Source organism: Rhinopithecus bieti, unplaced genomic scaffold, assembly GCF_001698545.2.
Source record: "Rhinopithecus bieti isolate Rb0 unplaced genomic scaffold, ASM169854v2 scaffold_641, whole genome shotgun sequence".
NCBI lineage: Eukaryota > Metazoa > Chordata > Mammalia > Primates > Cercopithecidae > Rhinopithecus > Rhinopithecus bieti.
Genome location: NW_016803417.1, coordinates 993,550 through 1,014,488, shown reverse-complemented (window position 1 = coordinate 1,014,488; position 20,939 = coordinate 993,550). Strand labels below are relative to the sequence as shown.

The 20,939-nt window shown below is 46.2% G+C and overlaps 2 protein-coding genes and 2 long non-coding RNA genes across 4 annotated transcripts; 2 read left to right on the top strand and 2 right to left on the bottom strand.

Moving 5' to 3' along the window:
• Nucleotides 1-2,080, top strand: INSM1 (INSM transcriptional repressor 1; the record flags this gene model as incomplete). Its single annotated transcript, XM_017882979.1, has 1 exon — nucleotides 1-2,080. A coding segment is annotated over one exon (936 nt), but the record flags the coding sequence as incomplete, so codon positions are not given.
• Nucleotides 2,081-13,007: 10,927 nt separating this feature from the next.
• LOC108536318 (40S ribosomal protein S11-like) lies at nucleotides 13,008-16,156 on the top strand. Its single transcript, XM_017882971.1, is given in 3 exon segments — nucleotides 13,008-13,355; nucleotides 13,358-13,438; nucleotides 16,010-16,156. Coding segments are annotated over 3 exon segments (549 nt in total). The 5' UTR covers nucleotides 13,008-13,034.
• A 704-nt stretch (nucleotides 16,157-16,860) lies between these two features.
• Nucleotides 16,861-19,495, bottom strand: LOC108536455 (uncharacterized). The gene is made up of 3 exons (XR_001887522.1): nucleotides 19,429-19,495; nucleotides 17,839-17,974; nucleotides 16,861-17,596 (listed from the first exon to the last, which is right to left on the bottom strand). It is a non-coding gene; the product is annotated as an uncharacterized LOC108536455 (long non-coding RNA).
• A 309-nt stretch (nucleotides 19,496-19,804) lies between these two features.
• Nucleotides 19,805-20,939, bottom strand: LOC108536452 (uncharacterized). The gene is made up of 2 exons (XR_001887521.1): nucleotides 20,768-20,939; nucleotides 19,805-20,058 (listed from the first exon to the last, which is right to left on the bottom strand). It is a non-coding gene; the product is annotated as an uncharacterized LOC108536452 (long non-coding RNA).

Genomic DNA, 20,939 nt, shown 5'->3' with positions numbered 1-20,939 from the left:
CCGCCCCCCGCCGCCGCCGCCGCCGAGCCGCCCGCCAAGGCAGTCAAGGCCCCGGGCGCCAAGAAGCCCAAGGCCATCCGCAAGCTGCACTTCGAGGACGAGGTGACCACGTCGCCCGTGCTGGGGCTCAAGATCAAGGAGGGCCCGGTGGAGGCGCCGCGGGGCCGCGCGGGGGGCGCGGCGCGGCCGCTGGGCGAGTTCATCTGCCAGCTGTGCAAGGAGGAGTACGCCGACCCGTTCGCGCTGGCGCAGCACAAGTGCTCGCGCATCGTGCGTGTGGAGTACCGCTGCCCCGAGTGCGCCAAGGTCTTCAGCTGCCCGGCCAACCTGGCCTCGCACCGCCGCTGGCACAAACCGCGGCCCGCGCCCTCCGCCGCCGCCCGCGCGCCGGAGCCGGAAGCCGCAGCCAGGGCTGAGGCGCGGGAGGCACCCGGCGGCAGCAGCGACCGGGATACACCGAGCCCCGGCGGCGTATCCGAGTCGGGCTCCGAGGACGGGCTCTACGAGTGCCATCACTGCGCCAAGAAGTTCCGCCGCCAGGCCTACCTACGCAAGCACCTGCTGGCGCACCACCAGGCGCTGCAGGCCAAGGGCGCGCCGCCAGCGCCCCCGGCCGAGGACCTACTGGCCTTGTACCCCGGGCCCGACGAGAAGGCGCCCCAGGAGGCGGCCGGCGACGGCGAGGCAGCAGGCGTGCTGGGCCTGAGTGCGTCCGCCGAGTGCCACCTGTGCCCAGTGTGCGGGGAGTCGTTCCCCAGCAAGGGTGCCCAGGAGCGCCACCTGCGCCTGCTGCACGCCGCCCAGGTGTTCCCCTGCAAGTACTGCCCGGCCACCTTCTACAGCTCGCCTGGCCTTACGCGGCACATCAACAAGTGCCACCCATCCGAAAACAGACAGGTGATCCTCCTGCAGGTGCCCGTGCGCCCGGCCTGCTAGAGCGCGCCCTCCACCCCGGCCCCCCGAACTGTGCCTTCGCTTGGAGACCCACAAAGAGAGTGCGCCCTGCACGCCCCGAACCCCAGTCCGCGCTGTGGGAGCCTCGCCCCCGCCCCCACCGAGTGAAAGTGTCGTCTCCGCTTCTCTCGGTGTGGCGTGACGGTAACCCCATCCTCTCGTTTTGACTCCTTTTGGAACCCCCACTTTTACGTTGTGTCCCCCCACCTCCCCCATGGCGCAACAGGAATCATTCTCTTTCTGTACAAGGGAGAAAAGCTGTACGCGTTTGTCTAGTGGTTGGAAGCCTCCCCTTGGCGGGGAGAAGCTGTTTTTCTTGCTAGTATTCGCTGTGTTCATGGTCTAGAAATGCGGTCTACTCTCGCCTCGCGTACCAATCTCTGCTCTCTATGTATGTAGCGTACGGGTTGTTTTGGGTGAATCTTGAGGAATAAATGCCTTTATATTTCACAGGCTGTAAATTGAACTTCCCACACGATTAGCTTTATTATGGCTTGTGAACTGCTGGAGTCTGGCTTTACCTTTTTGTATGTGAACAAATCAAATTGCTTAAAAAAGAGTTTTCTTTAGTATAGCCACAAATGCCTTGAACTGTTGTCTGGGATTGTTTCTGGGGGGAGGGAGGGAGTGTTCCGAAGATGCTGTAGTAACTGCCTCAGTGTTTCACGTAAGACTTTTTGGTTTGATCATCTTTGTTGAGGTAGGACTATCAGTTCCCTCTAAATGTATATGTTGATTTATGAGTAATTGTTATTTATTCTTTATTTATTTATATTAATTATGAAGATTATGATATTATTTGATTGCAGATTTTTTTGGTGCGCTGCCCCCTCCCCACCCTGCCACTCTTGACATTCCACTGTGCGTTTTAGAAGAGAGCCTTTTTCTAAAGGGATCTGCTTAAAGTTTTAACTTTTATACCTATCTGAGTGAATGACAGACAACCTACCATTTATTCTGCTTCGAGGGCCCCCAGGGCCCTTACAACTGACAGCTCTTACTTTTAAATGCAATCTCTTTTCTACATACATTATTTTCTTAATTGTTAGCTATTTATAGAAAGCTTCAATAGAACTGTTTCAACTGTATAACTATTTACTATTCAAATAAAATATTTTCAAAGTCACAGTGTGGTGGCCTGATTTCTGCATCACATGCTTTCAGGATGAATTTCAAATAGAGCTTCTGATGGTCTCTTAAAAGCTAACTTTATTTTTTATCAGGAAAGAGGGAACCACCACCATCACCAGGGTGGTGGGTTTTCAGAGCTGAACCTCAGCTGCGGGACTCTGCCCTTCTGGCAGCCTGAGGGTGTAGCCTTGGTAGCGGCTGGCTGAAACAAGCCTCGTTGGGGTCCTTAATAATGTGCCAGGAGGCGGGTTAGAATGAAGGCCCTGGGCATCTTTTCAGAGAAATCTAGATCAGTGTCCCTAAGAAGCTGTTCTTTTCACTCTACTTTCATTTAGCAAGTCCTTCATTTCCCAAAAATTTGGGGCTCAGGGTGATAGTAATTCCTCAAATAAAGCCGGGAGTTTTTGTTCCTGAGTCAACTACAAGAAAGGAGAAGTGACTTTACGGTTAGATTTGCAAAGCACGGGCAGCAACCCGATTCACATTTGGATGCCATGGGAAGTTAAGCAACTGGGGGCAAGGGTTTAGAAATAATTTTCCAATCAGGTGAGCGGTCTGTTTGGGGGAAAAATGGAACACCATCTGTTTGGGGTATTAAATTTAATAACAGGTAATTACAATGTTTTCCGTTACGTGTCACTCAGCTCTTTGAAGAACAATTCTGACTCTCAACAGTGAGTATTTTGGGTTGTTTTCCTCTGTCTTGGAAACATTTGATGAAGGAGCTGTGCTGAACCTCACAATTGTGCATGTGTGTGTTCCCTTCCTTTTGTGAGTTTTTTTTTTTTTTTTTTTTTTTTTTTTTTTTTCCTGAGGCCCGCTAAATCTAACATTTGCCTGCCAAAGAGATTTTAGAAAATGCACAGTAAAAGGATTTGCATCTCCAAAGAGGAGCTGGAATGAGGCTGGGAAGGGCAGTCCATGAGGCACTTGGAAGGACAAACTGAGGAAAGAGATGATTTTCAGATTGTGAGCCTCAAGTTTTCTGTGGGACAGGGTTTAGCCAAAGGCTCAGCCAGCAGGAATGTGGAATATTCCTCCCTTTGTGAGGCCCTGGAAACAGCCTTCGAATAACAATGAAGGAGAAACCTCTACAGGTAAGTTGCCTCCAGGACAAATTGCATGTAGCTTTTTATCACTGATGACTACATATTTTACCAGTTTGGAAACTAACAAAAAGCTCAGGGCTGGTACAATAGGAAAGCACAGGGACAGAGCAGCATTTATAACATCCTGAAAACTTTGACTGAAACAAAGAAAAACTCAAATGTGTGGGCTGATAGCTGGTGCTTCTCCCCTCCTGCAACAGTAATACGGGAGCATGGGAGCATTGAAAATACTCTCTCTGAGTTACACCAAACGTTAAAAGATATCCCAAACTGAGGGTCAGAGTGTTCACGTTCTCTGGCAATAAAAAGTTTCCTTAAAAACTGGAAGATTAGCTGCATATGGCAAGTCCAGACTCGTCTGCAGGAATGGTAGCTTGTAACTACACTGGGCTCACTGTGGTTCTCGTCCGTAATCACAAACATGAATTCATCTAAGATCCACCCTTATGAGGGTAAATATAATTTGGTTGTTCACAAACATGTCCCTTCATCCCCCGTGGAAATTTATTTCAATGGACCAAATATACCTTTTCTAAAATGGAATCCAAAGTATCTATGTGAGATATTAAATGAAACTGTATAGTAAATGGAGTTGAAGGCAATGAAACAGTGTAGAAATAGACAAACTTGGTCAATTTCTATCATAGTAACACAACATAAGTTAACAGAATATGGGAGGGAATCAGGCTCTTCTCCCCTTTTTCTTGCCTCCCTGAATAATATGTTCACAAGGTTCCTATTCAAGAACATCACGTTGAAACGCACACACTTTTTAACAAATCTGTGAAGGAGGCTGTGGGCATTCCATGTGCTCTGGGGCTGCTGCAAGCTGGGAAGGCCACCCATGGAAACTGCCCGAGAATCCCATACCATCCCACAGCAGGGATTTGGTGGTGAGAGGCCCAGGGGGTCAGGAAAAGTAGCAAGGTTAAGGAGGGAGGAGCTAAAAGAGGGAAGAAATAAAGGAAGAGATTTGATTTTTGCCAGTGCCTTCACCCTTCTCTACTTCCATACAAATGTGGTATAATAAAAAGCAATAGGCTGTTCAGCATTCCTTTGGTTCCACAATGAGCCTGTGGCTAGAACAGCTGCACGCCATGCTGGTTGAGCCCTTTCTTCAGAGTTACTAATGTCCTCTGGAGGCAGTTCCCCGGTTGCCTGCTTTGCCTTTTCCCTGGAGGCCTGGAAATGCTGGGGTTCTTGCCACCCTCAGAGCAGGAACGTTGTACTGGCAAGAGTCTGACTTGGGTGAGTCACTCGGAGGCCTGTGCTTGGAGGCACGCCTTCCTTCTGTCTAGCACCATGGACTAAGTCATCGCACCTTTCAGCTGATCCTGGGCCTGTCGCTGGGTTTCATCTGGGAGTACCCAGATCTTGCAGAACAGAAATGAAGCCAGGAGGCTGGCTGGACTCCAGCTGCACAAGGGCACCTGTGGGCATGTTGGGGTCCTGCAGAGACCTGGGTGTGCAACATCGGCCAGGGCAACACTAGCCACGGGTGGATGCACCTGGCATGTCCGTGCCCGGATGCTGCCAAGGAGGGTGTGACATTTCTCATCGGCTTCCGTTTGCTCTGTGAGTGGCTGTCTCCTCCCTTAGTTGGGCTGAACTCCACAGCCATCCACAGAGTCTTCAAAACAAAGCAGAATCGTCTCCTAACCACCCTGAGTGACCTGATAACACTACAGGAATTCTTCATGTATCAACTGTCTTGCAAAAGAGAAAGGGGCCTCATATAAGTTTGGGCTTTCTGAAGTTGAGTCACTTGGCTTCCTGAAGGCCTCAGTCTCCTCACCTGTAAACCAGAGATAATACTCCTAGCAGATGCCCTGAGGGTCTCTGGAGCCTTTGTGGGACATTTGGGGAAGACTCCTGAGCCCAGGAGATGAAGGGCAGTGAGGAGCCCAGAGGGACCTGCATTTTTCACTTAGACAGGGGCACTCCTCTTTGCCAGGCATTTTCCATGGCATTGAGGATTCATTACAAACCCACTGGCCTGTGGCGGGGTTACTTTGAGCAAAACTTGCTTTTTGCAGAACGGACATTTAGGTCTTGTAGAGAAATTTTCTGGCAAATAGACCCAAGGCTAAGTCTATGGAATCATGTATGGGATAAAATGAGTCCCCCAGTTAGCTTCTGACAGAACTAGAATTAGTTACGGTTCTTTGATGGCCAGACTAAAGGAACCTGTAATGCTCTGGTAGTTAAAGTTACAAGCGATGGAATTTAGAGATCGAAGAGGAAACTGAGTTGTGGAGAGAAACCCACAAGTGGCAAAACACACCAGTATGAGAACCAACTGAATAGCACCATGCAGGGATCTCCATTCCATCTGATCGTCAAGGAGGTACCAAAGCGGGGAGTGCAAAGTGCTGACCTAAAGACACTTAGTTTCTCATCTTCAATAATGGAAATATCTCATGGGTCTTTTGGCAACACAACCCCAAAGTGAGACAGAGAGCAGCTAAAGGCATCTTCAAGTTCCATCCCATCATATCTATTGGAGAAACATCGTTTCTCTACTGCCTGCCTGCAACATTAAATGGCCAATAGTCATAGGGAAAGTCTGGTGTATTCATGACTCCTGGGTTCTAATATGGCAATTGTCACTAGCAGGCACATCAGTAACACAAAGACAAGTTCAGCAGTGGGAGGTGGCTCTATAACTTAAGGAGACCTGGTCACAAGTCCCACAAGAGCCCAGTGACGTTAGAATAAAGAACTCTTCACAAACATGCAGAACGAAAGACCATCCTCTGATGGGCTGCAGCCTAGATTTCCTCATGTCCCCTCGCACCTTCATCGGCTAAGGTTTCCAAGTGAGGCCAGGTATGTTGACTCCTCACGAAGAAGGGACCAGAGATGGATGGCACCTACTTGCCCAGTGAACTTGATGACTAGGAATTTTTTTTTCCTGGGGAGAACTGGGGAACTAGAGCCTCCTTCTGACACTGCCAAGGAAACAGATCAATACTTTTCAACATCCCCTCACCTTTTGCAAACAACCAGCTACAGGTTTTGGTGTCATCAGAGCAACTTCCCAGGCAAGAGGATTTTCTGAAGGTGACTGAGTCCTGCTCCTTTGGACACATGCCTCATGAGGACCTGCAGTAGGTAACTGACACAGGCCACATTGGGTTTTGAAAGCCACAGAGCCTCATGAGAAGTGTCATCCCAGCAAGGGATGTGCAATGGACCTTTGGGGTGAAGGGAATTGATTTCTCATAGCTGGATGAGATAATCAACCTGGCTTACAAATATACCAATCACAACTACTTTTTGGTCATTATTAAGGCTTGATATGCTTCTCAGAATCACAGAGCACCTTTGAGCAGATGATATGAAGTCAGTTAACACGTTTTCACTAACCCAAACACACCCCTTCGTATCCTAAGCCCCGACCGTCATCATTTGTACCCCGCATACGTGGACTGTGGGCTTGCTGTGCTGCATCTGGAAAGTGGAATGTTCAGGACCTGCAGTGTATATGCTGAGCGGATGGGTTCTGGGGTGATCACCTTCATGTTTGTCTTGTTTAAAGATTTCTACCCTGTGTGGTCTTCCTGGTGGCATTTCCACACAAAGCATCAGCACTAATGTTTTTTCTCTAGTTCCTCGCATAAGCCCACACCATGGAGACAAACCCATCCTTAGAACATTCAACATTCACCACCTTGAAATGAAACTTACAGAATGTTTACTGCCAGCAGGACACATTCAAAGGCATGATTACTGAGAGCCTGTTTCCAGCATGCCATGTGCACACCCTGCAGCTCCCCCAATGTCTATGAGAAGCTTGTTGACACAGTTTGCATCTAGTTTCCCAGGGCCGCCTCCCCTTCATCAGAACCCAGGCGTTCCCTGCTCCTTCCCTGTGGTTTGAACCAGCAGACCAAGCGTTGTGCGGTGGGGAGACGATCATGCCGGCAACGTCAACCTGAATTCATTATTCTTCTCTTTCACTCATTAAATAAGGGCTTTTTATTTGAATGCAACATCTGCTTCGTCTCTGTTGTGCAGGACCAGGGCCCTGATGCAATAGCCCTTTCTCAAACACCACAGCCAGGTGACAGTCACACCTGACGGTGACAGGATGAAGAGAGGGAGCCAAGAGGCTATTATGTGTCAAATCTGATAGGACACAGAGGAGGCATTAGAGCATGGTAGGGTGGATTTTAGAGGAGGGCACTTTCCACAGGAGGAAAAAACATCAGGCTACAGTTTCCTCCCAGCACAAAGAACAGAAAAGGATGGGAAAGTTAGGCAGAAATGCATGTGTCCGATGTTGCCATTTAAAAGCTTGTAACATCAGTTGATGGCAGTTCTTTTCTATTGCTCTTTATCTACTACAGTATGTAAAATGAGCCTTTACCATTTTATAAGTACAGCTACAAAGAGGTTGTTATTAGGAGATGGGCAGAAACCGATAGGAAGAGTGTGCATGAAAATGATCAGGTTGAGACTGTCCGGGACAAATGGGGCTGAACCAATCATATCTGGGTGCCCAAACTGGAATAGAATCATGTTAGATTTCATCAAATATTTTATACCATAAAGGAACACATTCTGTTTTCCTCACATCTTGGAATAGATCTTTATTGTGTCTTTTGAAACATTATGTGTTTTGTTCTGTTAATCACAGAGAAAACCACATTTTCCCCCTGAGTATCTTCAAAATTTGGTAATTCAGACTAAAAGGACGAAAACAATTAAATGCGTATTATATCTACCTTAACTTATTTGTAGCAGTAAATGTGACCTTATAGTCTAAGATTATATTGGGATTCCAGAATTACTGCCATCATTGCAGTATTTCACAATCTCTATTATTATTTTTTTTGGTTTTTTTTTTTTTTTTTTTTGAGATGGAGTCTCGCTCTGTCGCCCAGGCTGGCCCAGGCTGGAGTGCTGTGGCCAGATCTCAGCTCACTGCAAGCTCCGCCTCCCGGGTTTACGCCATTCTCCTGCCTCAGCCTCCTGAGTAGCTGGGACTATAGGCGCCGGCCACTTCGCCCGGCTAGTTTTTTGTATTTTTTAGTAGAGACGGGGTTTCACCGGGTTAGCCAGGATGGTCGCTATCTCCTGACCTCGTGATCTGCCCATCTCAGCCTCCCAAAGTGCTGGGATTACAGGCTTGAGCCACCGCACCCGGCCCCTCTATTATTATTAATACGGAAAAGGCTAGACCAGGGGTTGGTAAACTAAGGCCTACTGGCTCAATCCAGCCTGCTTTTGTAAATAAAGTTTTATTGGCATATAGCCATGCTCACTCACATACTCAGCCTCTATGGCTGTTTTCATGCAACACCACCAGAGTTTAGTAGTTATGAGAGGGGCCACATGGCCCTCAAAGTCTAAAATATTTACTATTCGCCCCTTTATAGAAAAAATTTGCCGACAATAATATCATGCAATAGACAATAATATGGTGCAGTAATTCCTCCTCTTGATTAGACAGAAATTTGGTCCTTATGAAAACTGCTTTGCTCAGTTGTGTGTTGAGTGTCATAAACTCACTCAGCATTCATAAGTCTTGAAGATTCAAAATTTAGTATCTCTATTTTTACAGATGTCTTTGCCTAAGGTATCACGTTTTTTGCTTTTGGATTTTTTTTTTTTTTTTTGTTTTTGTTTTTTTGAAACAGTCTCACTGGGTTGTCCAGGTTGGAGTGACGCGATCTCGGCTCACTGCAACCTTCACCTCCCTGGCTCAAGAGACCCTCCCACCTCAGTCTCCTGAGTAGCTGGGACTACAGGTGTGTGCCCCTATATCCAGCTAATTTTTGTGTGGTTTTTTTTTTTTTTTAATTAGAAATGGTGTTTCACTATGTTGGCCAGGCTGGTCTTGAATTCCTGGCCTCAAGTGATCCACCTGCCTCAACCCCCTGAAGTGCTGGGATTACAAGCATGAATCACCACGCCTGGCCAAGGTACCGTGTTTCTTTAACCTGATTTTTGTTTTTGTTTTTTTTTTGAGACAGGGTCTCACTCTGTCACCCAAGCTGGAGTGCAGTGCCGTGATCATGGCTCACTGTAGCCTTAACCTCCTGGGCTCAAGTGATCCTCTTATCTCAGCCTTCTGAGTAGCTGAGATGACAGGTCCACACCACCATGCCTGGCTAATTTTTTTTATTTCTTGTAGAGATGCAGGTCTCACTATGTTGCCCAGGCTTGTCTTGAACTCCTGGGCTCAAGCAATCTTCCTACCTTGACCTCTGAAAGTGCTGAGATTACAGGTGTGGGCCACCACACCTAGCCTTGATAATTTAAATAAGAAAGTTTACTAGTTTTTCTGAAAGTGGGAAACTGCCTCCAAGATAGTTTTATTAATATTGTTCCTGTTCATATCAGTTACAGGAGCTCTCAGACAATACACACGAGTCACACAGTCTGTTAAGTCAGCCACAGAAATCTACACAGAACAGGAAGGTTGTCTCCTGGTTTGAAGGTTGTTTTCTCACTGCAGCGATGGTTTCATTTATCAGGTGAAATCACAACTCTTAGGGTGAACCATAGGACATGGTTGTTTTGGGGTTTATTTTTTGTTGAGACAGGGTCTCACTCTGTTGCTCAGGCTGAAGTGCAGTGGCACAATCTCAGTTCACTGCCATCTCCACTTCCCAGGTTCAAGTGATTCTTGTGCTTCAGCCTCCCGAGCAGCTGGGATTACAGGTGTGCGCCACCACATCTGGCTTTTTTTTTTTTTGTATTTTTAGTAGAGATGGGATTTTACTATGTTGCCCAGGCTGGTCTCCAACTCCTGGCCTCAAGTGATCTGCCCACCTCAGCCTCCCAAAGTGCTGGGATTACAAGTGTGAGCACCCGGCTCATTGCTGTTTTTATAAGTAAAAGTAAAAACTTTTCTATCAATAATTTCATATTGCTTAACTCAACATTTCAAGGATTTTTATAACCATCAGCTTAAAAATTGAGTTAAAGACAGAAGATAACTTTACCTCAGCATTGATTTGTTTCAAAATAGTGTCAATTTTATAGCAAGAAGCACCTTCCTGGCAACTGATGACTTCTTTTAATTGTACAAGCGTTTGAGCATTTGGAGGATATAGATCACTGTCCACCAATGAGAATTCTGCTCTGATTAGAGGTTCACAACCTCTTGAAACTTTTTTTCTAAAGCAGGTTTCTGACCCAGTCCCACAAACGTCTCCATTACGGCGATGCTGGTGGACAATGTGTTGTACTTCTGTAGTATGTATCATTTAGAGCCCTGCCACTCAAAGTGTGGCTCAAGGAGCTGTAGGTCTGCATCCCCTGGGAGCAGAAGTGCCAGCCCTGCCTCCTAAATCAGAATCTGTATTTTAACAGGATCCCCAGGGAATCTCTATGCACGCTGATGTTTTTAGGCACTGGTTTAAAATTTGAGGTCTTGGTCACAGAGTAAGTTCTCCCAGTTGTTACCCCCAGTAAATTTGGCCTCAGAAGGGTTGATGGCTTGGGTACCAACCCAGGGACACTAACCCCAACTAATGATGGGTTTGTAACAATACTAACAGACTAAATTCATATTAACATTTTAAGGATGTTTGGTAGCAATTCATTAAAAATTGAGTTACAGACAAAAGATAACTTTAACTCAGCAACTTTAACTAACTAACTTTGCCTGGTCCAAGGACTGCATATGAATTACTCAGTGAGTTCTCACAATGCCTCCAAGAGGTTGGAGTGGTCATTACCCTGTGTAACATCTGAAGAAATGGAAGGCCCTGTGCAATGACGTGGCCTGAAAGTGCGGAAATTTAGTTGAGATTGACGAAGTTCATAAAGAGAAACCTCCAAGGCAGCAATTGCTCCAGTGTGGGAGAATTCAAATGGACGGTGACATGCCGGGGCCTTGGTTCCACCTTCTTGTCAACAGGCTGCTACAGCAGGGAGCGTGATACGGTGGCCCAGGAACATGTATGGTTCTCAGCCCAGATCATGAAACAGCTGATTTGTGTTTTGGCAATTTGACTCCAAAATAATGGACTGAAAAATCCCATCTGGGAGAGAGTGAGGAGCCAAATGTAACAGCGTTTCCAGTTATTTCTTATCTTACACATTGGAGAAACTTGTTGTTTCTACATGACCCAACTTGCAAAGGTCACCCTGACTCAGATTGGAGGTGCCTAACCACTCATCAAATGTGTCCATGAGATGTAAATCCAGAAGAGAGACACGAAAGAGGTGGCACTGGGTGCAGTCAGTGCTGGGGAGGGGAGAGTAGAGGCATTTGTCTCTCAGAGGTGGCTGTGGTGAATGCCCAGAGTTGTAAGGTGAGCTGCCACTGGACTTGCCTAGCAGGGCAATTTGAGTGTTGTTTCTGGATCTTTCAGTCCCAAAGCCTGATTGTGTGGCCCTCCTGGACATAAAGCAAGGTGGCCAAGAGCCTTTAATAAATTATTTATCTCCTTCAGCAGGCTAAAGTGGATTTGGCTGTCTGCAACTAAGTGTCTCCCAAGGCCACTGTTGAGATTAAATGAGTTATTGAGGTCAAGTGCTGGTGAGAAATCATTCATTATCCTTGCAAGGACAGGAGTGAATTCTGATTTTATTTTATTATTAATTTATTTTTTTGGAGGTGGAGTTTCACTCTTATTGCCCGGGCTGGAGTGTAATGGCACAAATTTGGCTCACTGCAATCCCCCGCCTCCCGAGTTCTAGTGATTCTCCTGCCTTAGTCTCCTGAGTAGCTGGGATTACACGCACCCACCACCACGCCCAGCTAATTTTTTGTATTTTTAGTAGAGATGGGGTTTCACTATGTTGGCCAAGCTGGTCTCGAACTCCTGACCTTAGGCAATCCACCCACCTTGGCCTCCCAAAGTGCTGGGATTACAGGTGTGAACCACCGCACCCAGCTGAACACTGATTTTAAATTGTATATAATCTCAATGCCACCTAGTGTAGGTTTAAAATCACTTCTGCAAGCTCTTTGACAGCCTCCCATTGTGAAGTGAAGTCTGTATCTCCCTCACTGCCCCCTACAAAACTAAGAGGGTCTTTGTGACGCTTCCTCAAATAAAAAGCAGAAGTGACACTGTGTGACTTCTGAGACTAAGCTAGAAAAGGCCAAGCTCAAGCTACACACAGAGGACACATTTAGGTGCTCTACTGGGGCTGAGCTAAGATCTCAGTCAATGACCAAGCCCCAGACATTTGGGGGAGCAGGGGAGCCCCTAAGATGATGCCAGCCCTCTCTACCCTAACATTTGCATGAGAGAGCCCTGGTGGGAACAGCCCAGCTGGGCCTGCTCACCCCCAGAACTGTGTGAGACTGTAATAAAATGATTGTGGTTGCTTTTAGCCACTGAGTTTTGGGGTGATTTGTTATGTAGCAATAGACAACTGATATTTATTACTGATTCATTAGCAGTAGATAACTGATATCAGGAATACGTCTGATATTTTTCAGTGCTCTCTGACTTTTAGACTGCTTGAGGGTAAATTTTTATTTTTGCTACACTTTGTCACCCAGACTGGAGTACAGTGGCATGAACATGGCTCACTATAGCCTTGACCTCTGGGCCTCAAGCAAGCCTCCCACCTCAGCCTCCCCTATAGCTGGAACCACAGGTACATACCACCATGCCCAGCTAATGTTTCATTTTTTGTAGTGATGGGGGTCTCACTTTGTTGCCCAGGCTGGTCTCGAACTCCTGGGCTCAGGTGATTCTCCCACTTTGGCCTCCTAAAGTGTTAGGATTACATGCATGAGCCACTACGCCCGGCCTGCATGTGAATTTTTCCATTTGGTCTTCACATCAATCCTGTATAGATTATGATTCATTGATTTGTATATTAAGAAAATGTCTGGTTTCCTTTTTCAGGCCGGCCGGGAAGATGGCGGACATTCAGACTGAGCGTGCCTACCAAAAGCAGCCGACCATCTTTCAAAACAAAAAGAGGGTCCTGCTGGGAGAAACTGGCAAGGAGAAGCTCCCGCGGTACTACAAGAACATCGGTCTGGGCTTCAAGACACCCAAAGAGGCTATTGAGGGCACTTACATTGACAAGAAATGCCCCTTCACTGGTAATGTCTCCATTCGAGGGCGGATCCTCTCTGGTGTGGTGACCAAGATGAAGATGCAGAGGACCATTGTCATCCGCCGAGACTACCTCACGTACATCGAAGTCAACCCACTTGAGACGCCCAAGAACATGCGTCTGTGCACCTGTCCCCTGCGTCAGGGACGTCCAGATCGCGTGATATCGTCACAGTGGGGAGGGTCGGCCTGAGCAAGACAGTGCCGTTAACGGCTCAAGGTTCACCAGGCCCTGCCGGGCACCAAAGAAGCAGTTCCAGAAGTTCTGGAGTGACTGGACATCGCCTGCTCCCCACAATGAATAAGTTATTTTCTCTAAAAAAAAAAAAAAAAAAAAAAAAAAAGCAACATGTCTGCAATGTTGAATGCCTTGCCCTCACCTTGCCCTCAATCAGAAGGCTCTTCATCTAAGACATAGAGAGCAGAACCCAGCTGTCTAGCTTCTTGATGTAGCCCTCCACAAAATGATGTGGTTTGGGTTCACTAGTAGAATGCACTGTTGTATGTAAATGCCTTCTGTACATTGTCTGCAGCTCATCTCAAAAACAACCATTAGGTCAATGTCCCAAGCACTATGACTGTGTAACAACAAATCTCCCCAAAACTGAGTGCTTACAACAGAGATTTATTATATCTAATTATTTGTGTGTTGTCAGGAACTCAGTAGCAGCCTGGCTTGGCGGTTCTGGCTTGGGGTCCTTCATGAAGTTACAGTGATTTTCCACTGGGGCTGCAGTCAAGCGAAGGGTTGATTGGGGCTGGAAGATCTATTTCCAAGATGGCTCCCTCACATGGATGCTGGTCTCCATAGCACTGCCTGAGTGTCCTGACAGCATGGTGGCTCTCTCCAAAGCAAGCCACCCAAGAGACCAAAGTGGAAACTGTAATACCTTTATGACTAATCTTGAAAGATATATCACTTGTGCTGGGTTCTGTTGGTCCCACAGGTATTCTCTGAATCAGCATGTAAAGGACCATGCAAAGGTATGAATTCCAGGAGGTGATGATTGCTGGGGGCCATCCTTGAGGCTGGCTACCACAATCAGTATTATTGCCCCAAGTCCCAGGCGAGGAAACGAGCCAGATAGGGGATGGCTGCTCAAGAGTGTATGCAGGTGGAATCAGAAGCCAACATTGGTTCCCAGGACCATGTTCCTCTCCAATCTATGACCAAAAGGTGAATTTATGGTGTATTTGATGAATTTTATGTTAGTATTTTCAAAAATTTCTCCAAAATTGAGAAATCCTTTGGAACGTTATCATGAAAAGACATACGGTGTGGACACACTGATTGGGAGTCCTCACTTTGGTCAACAAATGCCTCATTTTGTCATTGCTGAAATTATGCCTTTTGCCTGGGTGCCCCTCAAAATTTTTCTTTTCTTAAGCTGTTGGATAATTTACTGAGTCATCTTATATAAACATGGGAAGACATGGGTCCTAGCTTAATTTTTAAATATAACTCCAAAACTGACTTTATAGAATTCAAAAGTGGTCAAATAATCAATCTATTGGGGCCATAATGACTATCTCAGTTAGCTTGTGCTGCTTTAACAAAATACCACAGACTGACTGGCTTAAACTTAAAACAATAGGAATGGCATGAACAACAGGAATTTATCTCTCACAGTTCTGGAGGCTGGTAAGTCTAAGATCAAGGTGTGGTCTGATTTGGGTCTCCAGTGAAGACCTGCTTGCTGGCTTGCAGACAGCAGCCTTCTCCCCGTATCCTCACATGGCAGAGAGAGAGAAGCTCTGGCCTCTCTTCTTCTAAGAGCACTCATCCCATCATGGAGACCCCATCCCCAGGACCTCATTGCAACCCAGTCACCTCCCAAAGATCCCACCTATTAAACACTGGGGTTAGGGCTGCAACATATGGGTTCTGGGAAGACACAAACATTCAGTCCATAACAATGACATATACTCTCTGACTCTGTAATTTCTTTTTTTTTTTGGAAATTTATCATACAGAAATAAAAGCAGCAGTGTGTCAGGATATAGGTGTGCTTGTGTTTATTACAGGTGTCTTTGTTATGACAAACACTGGAAGCCACCTTAATGTCCACAGATGGGCTGAGTAAATTAAGGTACATCTGTATTAAGGAATAATATGCAGCTGTGAAAAATGATAAACTAGATAGAGGGGTGCCTATGACATTGTAAAGTTTAACAAGGATGTTGTAGAATGATGTGTATTATATGATGCTATTTCTATGTCTTTCCATTAATCTGGAGAGAATGCTCCTTTTTTTTGGAGACAGAGTTTCACTGTCTCACCCAGGCTGGAGTGCAGTGGCACAGTCTCAGCTCACCACAACCTCCGCCTCCTGGGTTTGAGTGATTCTCCTGCCTCAGCGTCCCAAGTACTTGAGACTACAGGCATGCACCATCATGCCCTGCTAATTTTTGTATTTTTAGTAGAGACAGTTTCACCATGTTGGCCAGGCTGGTCTCGAACTCCTGACCTCAAGTGATCCATCCGCCTCAGCCTCCCAAAGTGCAGGATTCAGGCATCAGCCACAGCTCCCAGCTGAGAATGTTCTTTTGAAGAACCTGCTTATCAGTCTTAGGGAGGGGGGCGTTGGAATAGAGGCAGATCATTGTTTTTAGGAGAAAAAAATATAGAACACCTGATGTAATATACACATTTGTACTTTGGCTATTTCATTAAAATCTTGATCATTAGTAAAAAAAGAAAAAAAAAACCTTCCGTGATTAAGAGAAGCTCCTGATGTGAGTTTTCCACTAGCATTTTGCTCTCGCCTTTAGGTTGAAACTGTTCCAGGGGATCACTTTTCCTGGTGCCTGAAACGAAGATCTAAGATTTCCCCGAAGAAAGCTATAGAAATAACTGTTTCCAGTGGGCCCATAATCAGCGATCAACATGGAGGACAAAATGGGGTGACATTTTTTTAAAAGGAGAAGATGATGCCATTAATGTAACGCCCTTGCTGGTTCCCACTGCTCTGAGAGATTTGCCGCAGACGCTCTGCAGGTCGGGCGGGAAGGAGACTGCTATTGAGGCCCTCTGCACTTAGCCCAGCGGCCATTTCTTAGGGAATATTGATCAAAAGTACTCTCCTCTATCATCTGAGGGGCATAATGCAGTCCCTGAGTATTCACGGAAAAAAGCTTTTCTTTGCCAGGCTATTTTCTAAAGTCAAAAAGATCCTTTCAGGATCTATAATAGCAAGCCCCTTCCCACTTCACGCCCTCAGTGAGAAGCACACTCCAATTTCCAGGCCCTAAGGACCCCACGCTAAGGAAGAAGCGGACGGCTCTGACCTCTTCATGGAAAATACTCCATGTCAAACTCAACAAGCATTTTCATGGGGGCGGGGGGAACATAAATGGAAGATTAGCAATGACACCTGGACACATAAAAAGTGCCCTCTTGTCCCAGAGATAATTTATGCATTTATTCTTTCTTTCCCAAAATAATGTTTGAATAGAATTTTGACCACATACATAATGCTCTGATATCTGAGGCTGGAATATCTTGATATAAACAGCAACAATCCAATCAGCGTGGTCCATGTCTGACATGGCACGGAGGGAGGATACTAGCTGGGACCTACTTTCTCACTCTCATTCTGTGAAACACAGGATCTTCCAGACACATACTGCCTGATGTGACAGCTTATTATAAATGTCTCGCTGCCCCCATCTTATCCAACTTAGGACACTTAGGTATTAAAATACTTTTAACTTAAAATTCTAACAATGACAAAAATGAAGCAATCGCCAATTCCAGCTGTTTTTTCCTTATTATTCAGAAAGTGTCATTTTGGAGAGTTCCTCCTGTTTTTGTCACTGCTGTTTGTGTGTGTTGGGGGCAGATCTGCGAGCACCTTGAGGGCAGAGAGGGTATCACTACTGTTTGAAATGTCCTGCCTCACTGGGCTGCTGGCTGGTCTTGTCATGTTCTCTGAGGGTGAAAATGGGGTTGAATCTGCAGCAGGCTAAGAAGAGACCTCGGTTTTGGAAGCGAGTCTCATTCTACTCCGCTCAAGGGTGGTTCTTGTGGCATGGAAGGACATTGATATGTCATTATCTTTTGTCTCAAACTCCCAAAACAGAAAACATTTTCAGGAGAGAAACAAGACAATTTTGGCCTAATTGTAGCAAATGCTTGGTAAACACGTAGATGTCTGAGTGCAGAGAGTAGACCGTGGCCTTCCGGAGCGTGGCCCACCTGCCTGGGCATCACACCAAGCATGAAAACCCTGCTTTGGCTACCTGCTCTGACCTCAAAGTCTATTTTTCAGAGTTGAAGACGAGCAACTTTTCTTTCCAGAGGTTCCAGTCCATGGCTTCTAGAGCTATGGAGAGAAGTTAACTCCACCGTTTCCGTGTCTGCATGCAGGGAGAGTAGGTAAGTCTCTTGTTAAAACAAGTTCTCCCACACTCGAAGCCCCTGGTCTGTGTTGGGCCTGGTCCCTACGACAGCAGGGTCAGGGTGGCCTAAGCCTTCGCATTAGGGGACCTTTTTACAGTGACCAAAACGTTACTTTCAATAAACAGTCCATGCACTGGTGAAGAACGGTGACTGCTGCTAAATGGGGGTGTCATCAAGAAGTGGGAACTAGGAAACTCACCTCCTGCCTGGAGCCTCACTTGCTGACCTTGTGAATCTCAGTGAGCCAACGTCTTCAGGCCTTGGTTTTCACACCCGTAGAAGAAGGTGGTCAGATTGAGGGGGTGGGGGCGACCTTTCCAGCTGTAGATCCGTGCCTTGAGTAAACCAAATATGCAGGGACAGAGTTTACTTCGTGCTTCATTTCCGTGGCCTTCACTTTTTGGTTTGAAAAACGAAATGCAACTACAACCATTTCCAGGTATAGACAAAAGAGCAAATGATAATAGTGCCCCTTGACATAAACGGTTTAATAAACCAAAGTGGCCTCAATTTAGTTTCTGCACATACACAGCACCATAATGCTAGCTTGAATATGTACTGAAGTGAACAAATATCAGTGTGTGAGCCTCTCGCTGGAAGACACGCTTCACTGCAGGAGGCATAAATAACTGGCGTTTTTTCCTGGAACACTTAGAGAATTAGACTATAGTTAGGTGTACCTTAAAAATATTCTTTCTTTCAATTCTGGTACCTCGCAGAAGCCCCAAAAGACCTATCAGGGCCTTGTGGCAATGGTCCTTTTGGAAGCACTGGAAGTTGTATTGTTCTTTGGAATTCTGCTGAAGGTTTTGCTTAATATGGCCCAAGATTTGATGAGTACTTTTTTAAGGTGACCTGATCACTTACAGGAGGCATGATGAACTGGAATGTCTTCCCACCCTGTCATCATTCTGCCACAAATAAAAAGTGTAGTAGAGAAAACAATTTGGTGAAAACAAAAACAAAGATATAAAAAAGTAAACCATTTAAGACTTTGAGAAAAATATCCTTTTAATTTCAAATAACCATTTCCACATCTGACCTATCACCTATGATGCCAAGTCATTAGTGAGCGGCAGAAATGCAGCTCCTAGGAGCAGCTGTAGAGCAAAGAGCTGTCCTGCAGGGAGTGGTCTCTGATGTTCCCTCAGTGCAGGTGGGGGATGAGTGCTGCCCAGACCATTCCGGAGGGGGCTGGCCCAGCCCCTCAACCCAGATCTACCTGCAGGTCCTCTGGGTAGCTTTAAAAAGTGGAGATGCTGAGGTTCTAGCCCAGACCTGGTAGGTCAGAGTCGGCAGCAGTCAGGAACCTGCATTTGACTTATGAAGATTCTTCAACGCTGCGGATGCACAGGGTGGCACCCACTGCATCCAGGCCACAAAGCTCTAAAACTCCACATCAAGCTTCATTCGATGAGGTACCAAGTATTAGAAGCAGGACGTACCATTAAGCAAGCTCTTGTTATCAGTGAAAAGCTAAACACTGAATTTAGGGTCTGCTTGACTCCCAAGAAGGCATCTAGACCATTTGGGAGGTCACAGCCATGTTTTGTAAGTATTAGGTACTCAAAAAACATTTGCTAACTGGACAAATGGATGATTTTTGCAGACTTCTAATACAATGACCCGAAAGGTCACTGCTGCCTAGCGCATGAGTAGCCTGCAATGCTGGCAGAGGCCACCCGGCCAGGCTGTCATGAGATGGCTGGAGTCCTTAGATAGGGGCATCAGCCGGCTTCAGCCACACCAACAGGAGACCGTTATCACATCCTGTCCATCACTTACTCACCTCTAAGGCTGCCTCCTGCTCATCAGGGACAGGGGCTCCTGACCGCTAGAAGGGGGCTGTCCTGGAAAGATGGAGCAAGGGGCACATTTCATTGCGGGCTCGGATGGATATTGCGGTAGCAGGCGATACTGACCCAGCCCTTTAATCATGAAGAGAGAAAGCGATTAAGTAGATTAGAACCATGATGCTTGGATTCAGAGCCTCCCGTGACTGGATCTCAGCATTCCATGTTAGGAAACGAGGTCAATTTTACATAAACATGTTGGTAAGCTTCCCCGCACTGGTACCAGCTACCATTTTGGATACATGTTTAGGTTTTAGTTAAAATATGCTTTCAAACAATTCTGTCCAATAAAAATGAAAACCACCTTTTTATTAGATGCCAGGGTAAACTTTATTTTCTTATAAACTATAATGAGAATGAGAGAAACATATAGCACTGAAGTGCTGTGTTTCCACTTTATGAAATCATCACAGTAAATCAGAATTAAAGAGTAAAAGAGGTTAACTGGAGAGTCGGGTGGCTGCCATCTGCGGAGATGTGTGCTTTCTCGCCGTGGCTGCCTGTGCCGTGGTGTGTCCTGGAGCACACACGTCTGCAAGGTGTTTCTACCGCATCTAGGAAGGAACCTAGATGTGGAGCATTAGGAACATTAAATAACAAGAGACAGCAAAATAAGAATCAAATGACACGCTATAACTTAATTTACCATATTTATCCATTTTCCTTATTTACATGTACTAAACATTGTAGACCTGAAAACATAGGGAAACATTCATTTCATGTGTATGTCATACTGACAGACTGAGTGCAACTAAAACAATGGTTGTTTCCTGTTGAATCTCCCTGGGATGCAGACATTCCCCTTCAGTAGATATAAAGGTAGCACAGCTACAACATCACAGTTAGGTTTTAAAGGATTCATCAGACCTCCACATGACACCAATACAGCAGGTCCGTGGGGCGCAGGTGGTGCCACCTGAGGAAGGTCAGGAAGACAGGATGTGCAGGGCTCTGTGGATCTGCATGAGCTCCATTGTTTGTAAGGCTAAGGGTCTGATCAATCAACCCATGTCACCAAGTTTGGGTCACCCCACTTCCCCAACATGTGGCTCTTAGGAACTGCAGACTTTGTTGGTGAGGCAACCCAGGCTAAATTTCTTCACTTCTGTCTGCTGAAGGCTTGATTATTTTTAAAAAGTCATAATTTTTTAAAGTACAAAAGCCTAAGTACAATAAGACTATAAACATCAGCTTTGCTCTGGATGGAATCTGGGAACAGGTGCGCAGAGAAGTGAGGGAGCTGGCCTGGCCCTGCCTGAGGCCAGCGAGTCTTACCACATTTTGGCCCAATTAGGGCCACTTCTGTTTCCAGATGGCTGACCCACTGGTACCACCGTGATGAGTCGGCGCTGTGCCTCAGGTGGGGCCCTACTGGATGAATGATCCTCCGCAATTTTGCTGAAAGGGATTTATTACAAAAACACAATATTTGCTTTTCTAAGTAAAA